General features: G+C 56.4%; 1 protein-coding gene across 1 annotated transcript; it reads right to left on the reverse strand.

Moving 5' to 3' along the window:
* Nucleotides 1-38: 38 nt before the first annotated feature.
* Nucleotides 39-4,072, reverse strand: CSUI_003505 (hect-domain (ubiquitin-transferase) domain-containing; the record flags this gene model as incomplete). Its single annotated transcript, XM_068063702.1, has 1 exon — nucleotides 39-4,072. A coding segment is annotated over exon 1 (3,204 nt), but the record flags the coding sequence as incomplete, so codon positions are not given.
* Between the last annotated feature and the right edge of the window lie 52 nt (nucleotides 4,073-4,124).

The following is a 4,124-nucleotide window of genomic DNA, read 5'->3' on the forward strand; positions in this document are numbered from 1 at the left end:
AGGTCACGCCTTTGAAGCGCCAGGGCCCGCTGCTCACCGCTCTGGCGCTTCAAAGGCGTGACCTGGCAGTCAACCACCGACTGAGGGATAAAAGCCAGCGCGTCCACTGCATCCAGCAAGCCGTGTCTGATGGCGGCGGCCAGCGAACCCAAGGCAAACGGCCCTCCCCGCCATTCTTCCGATGAAAGCATGACATCCTGCAAAGCTTTCGTCGCTCCCCCTTGGGTCGTCCCGTTTCCGAAGATCGGACCACCGCAAGCCCGGAACGAAGGAGCATAATCGACAGCATGCCATAAGCGGTCAACGAAGTAGCTGCTCATCTCGACGACCGGGATCCATGGGCAATGAGCAGCGCCCGGAACGCTGCAAGGGCTATTCTGACTGGTCGCCACCAGTGTTCTTGGCAAGGCGTAAACGGTTAGCTGGTCTCCCGGCGCAAGCTGACAAGGAGGACTACAGAAGCTTACAACTGCCCCTGTCGCGTGAGGAGCTAGTTTGATCACGCGTACATCCTCCTGAAAACAGACCGCCAGATCGCGCGCGAAGTACGTCTCTTCTCCGTCTTCCATCGTTGCACACATCTGGCCTACCGGCCCGTCGCTGCGATTTGTGCAGCCACTTTTAGGAAACGCTTCCAATGCACCACATACTCCATTCACCAGGTGACGGCTCTCCTCCTGGCACTGTCCCTCAGCGCCACAGCCTCTTCGCGTGGACAGGCAGGCATCTACTTTCTCGGAATGGGGCGTCAGCCTATCCTCTTCCCCGTCTGCATCGTCCATAAAGTAGGACTTTCCGGGAAGCTTGGCAATCCCCGCTACTGCACGCAGGTGACGCTCATCTCCATTCTTCTTTTCAGTTACACCAAACTGTTCTCGTTGTCTCGTTTGCCAGCGCAGAAACAGACGTCTAAGCAGCTCTCTGTGGTCAGTACGTACGGCTATGGGAACGAAGACTGGGACGGCGCATTTCCTTTTCTTTGTCACCGCCCTCGAGGAAAATGGCAGGCCAGCCCGCGTGTAGTCTTCGCTCCTCGCTCGTCTTTTCAGCTTAAAATGGGCGCTTGTGTCTGAAACCCGATCGTCGCCACAAGCTTCGAGTCCGACTTTGCGGTGTCGCAGTCCCCTTACTGGACTGCCGCGTAGCTGTTCACGTTCTATATCTGCCGGACTAATGTCGCGACGCCACCCGCTGTCAGCGGCTCCACGACGTTTCGGGCTACGGCGCAAGAGAACGTCCAGAGCCTTCTTAACTGTGTCGGGCGAGGCCACTGTTGACGGAAGAGGAAGCGAGTTGGCTGCAAGAGAGGCAGAGAAGGCTGTCTTATACGGTCTGCACGACTGGAACGAGTGTGTTGCTGTGCTCAGGAAAAGATTCGAGCTGTAACATGAAGAGACACAGCTGAGGTGAGAGGGCGGCACCCCGCAACAGGGACCTCGAGGGCTGGAAAAGTGAAGTGAAGAAGAAGAAAGAGACGTGGATACCTGCGACCCTCCGTCGCCAGCGAATTCCTTGCTACTCGAGAATACCTTCACATTTTGACGAGGACCGTCACTGCAAAAATTTCGAGAAAGGAGCCGTTCCTCACTCTCTTCGTCAATCACCTCTAGTGCGAGTTTAGGTGGCCCCTCTCGCACCAAGTAACCCGCGTCTGGGCTCGTTGAGCTTCGTGTATCCGGCTGCCCAGCGGTATCATGGCCTGCCCATAGCTGCTCGGTAGCCTCTCTGCGACAGCATGCTCTCGAACTCTCTGCTCCGATTCCATCTCCTTCGAAAGTGTGTCGACCATCCGAGTCCTCACCACCCGGCCGGTTTGGTGTATTTGCCACACTACCCAGTGTAGGTGCACTCCGGGCACTACTGTCCGGCGTCCTCTTGTGAGAACCGCGGAAGACGTTACTTCCCCAGAACCTCCTTCGGTCGCTAGAGGGAGGCGAAACTAGAGCTAGGAGTCGACGGTCACTTTCCCGTTCACCTTGGCGACTCGACTCGCTGACAGTATCGGACAGACGTCCAGTACCCCTGACCGTTGCTGCAGAAGTGGAAGAAGAAACAAGCCTCATTCGCTTTGCATGCCTCGCGGTCCTGAAACATTCTTGTCGTAGCCACTTACGGGTATCGAGAAGTCGATCGAGAACCGGCTTCAAGTCCTGTCTCAAATCAAGATGCTGAGGTATGAACAGCTGTTGAACATCCTCATCTACGAGAGGCAGTGTCTTCCAGAAGTCCACTTGAATTCTGTGGCTTCTCTCGGAACCCGACGTCTCTCGAACGCCCTCTGAGGACAGGAAGTTTTCTACAGGCCGTCCTTCTGGATCAGTCGTATCAGCGGATTCCGTCTGCGACTTGTCCCCTGTGCACCACCTCTCTCCCGCCTCAAGGACCTGCCGCAGCAGGCTACCGAAGTGGGGTTTTTTCACACTTCCCATCGCGCTGAGACGTTGTAAAAACTCGAACAAGAAAAGAGCAGAAGGTACACCGGGGCAATGAGGAAAGTTGCCATCTAAGCCCCGAAGCTCCTGCAGGGTTTGCATATGAAGGAGCAGCTCCCGTATCGCGGTCGTCAGGCACAACGGACTGGAGGAGCGACCGAGAGATACAAAAGGGAAACCACGGACACACGAACGCCCAGTGGGGTTGAAAAGCGCCGCATGCAGCCTGTCCATTCGCTCGCACGAACACAGGAGACCAAAATATCTTTTCGCCAGTGACCTCTGTTCGTCCTTTCCGGTGGAAAAGGCAGAAAAAGGCGAAGATGACGCCGGGGTACAAGAGGTAGAGGAAGCATCGGCGCTCACACTGGCTGTCTTGTGCACACGTACTCCAACATCTGGTGGAGGAAGAGGATGATTTCCCGTCTTCGTCTCAAATATGTCTCCTCCTGTGGCTGTGTATCTGACGTCTTTCTGTCGGGCACTAGGCTCAGACCAAGGCAGCCCCAGTGGTGCGTCGCCGCAACAGAGACAGTCCGCTGGACACCTACACGCCTCATAGAAAAATGCAAGTGCCTGGCCGAGGTACTCTGCCAAGGGTGGTAACACGACTTGCTGAACGGGCCTCAGCGGCTTTGGTCGAGGTAGAGAGAAACAGTCCAGTGCAGCGTTTTGTATGCTTCGGCACCGCTCTGCCTGTCGACTGTAAATGGCACTGAGGGAATCTCCTGCGAAGACGCTGTCCGCCACTCTCGGCACAAGAACGCTTGCCGCGAATTCCATTAGGAGGAGAAGGAAAAACAGGCGCATCGCCGCCGCATGGTATCGCTGTTGCAAATAATGTTCAGGATCTGGCAGGAGTGTGACAATGCTGTTTCTTTGCTGCCGATGCAACGCCTCCAAACGAGAAAGGTGGCGGTATGCCACAGCCGCATAACAGGACGACGACAGCAGAAAGGGATCTCTGGTTTGGCAGACTGAGGAAAGACCACAACCGGAAGCCACGCGCACATGCTTCCAGCCAATGCCACCCGGCCTGTTTCCCGCCGCACTGCACTCGGGCTGCTTGGCAATGGGAGCCAGCGGGATCCTTTTACGCACGATGCCTGGTTGCGTACAAGATGCCGAAGGCGAGCATGGACCCAAGGAGCATGACAGAACCGGCGAGCCCCAGCGCCGTTGAGCGGAGTCTTCATCCCGGTGACCGGGAGCAGAGGAACTGTGAGACCACGACGGATCCGAGATACGAACCGGGGGAGAGGAGCAGATGACCGAGCCGCCGCCATCTAAAGAAGCAACGGGCGTTGGCAGTTTTCCAAGTGGAGCAACAGCTACAGAACTGACCTCTGAAACTGCTGCGTGGCCTTGGAGCCATGGGGCAAGCTGTGCGGGCAACCACAACAGACCCACAACTGCTTTGTCGTATGGCACTGCATACAACGCATTCACGTACTGTTGAACGGAACACGGAGAAACCGGACTTGCTGCTTACCGTGCGCGGTATTAGACAATCGTGAGCCTGCTCATGCAGTTGCACCTCAGCAGTCAGGGGCTATTATCACCTATGTAAAAAGACGAGAGGACCGGTCTGCAGTTTTCTACCTTTTGCCGGCGCGGCCGCATACACACGCGCGCAATCCAAGACCATCTGGACACAGGCCCTCACTAAACAAGCCCCTCGTGGGTAAGAGT

Source organism: Cystoisospora suis, assembly GCF_002600585.1.
Source record: "Cystoisospora suis strain Wien I chromosome Unknown contig_1576, whole genome shotgun sequence".
Lineage (NCBI taxonomy): Eukaryota > Apicomplexa > Conoidasida > Eucoccidiorida > Sarcocystidae > Cystoisospora > Cystoisospora suis.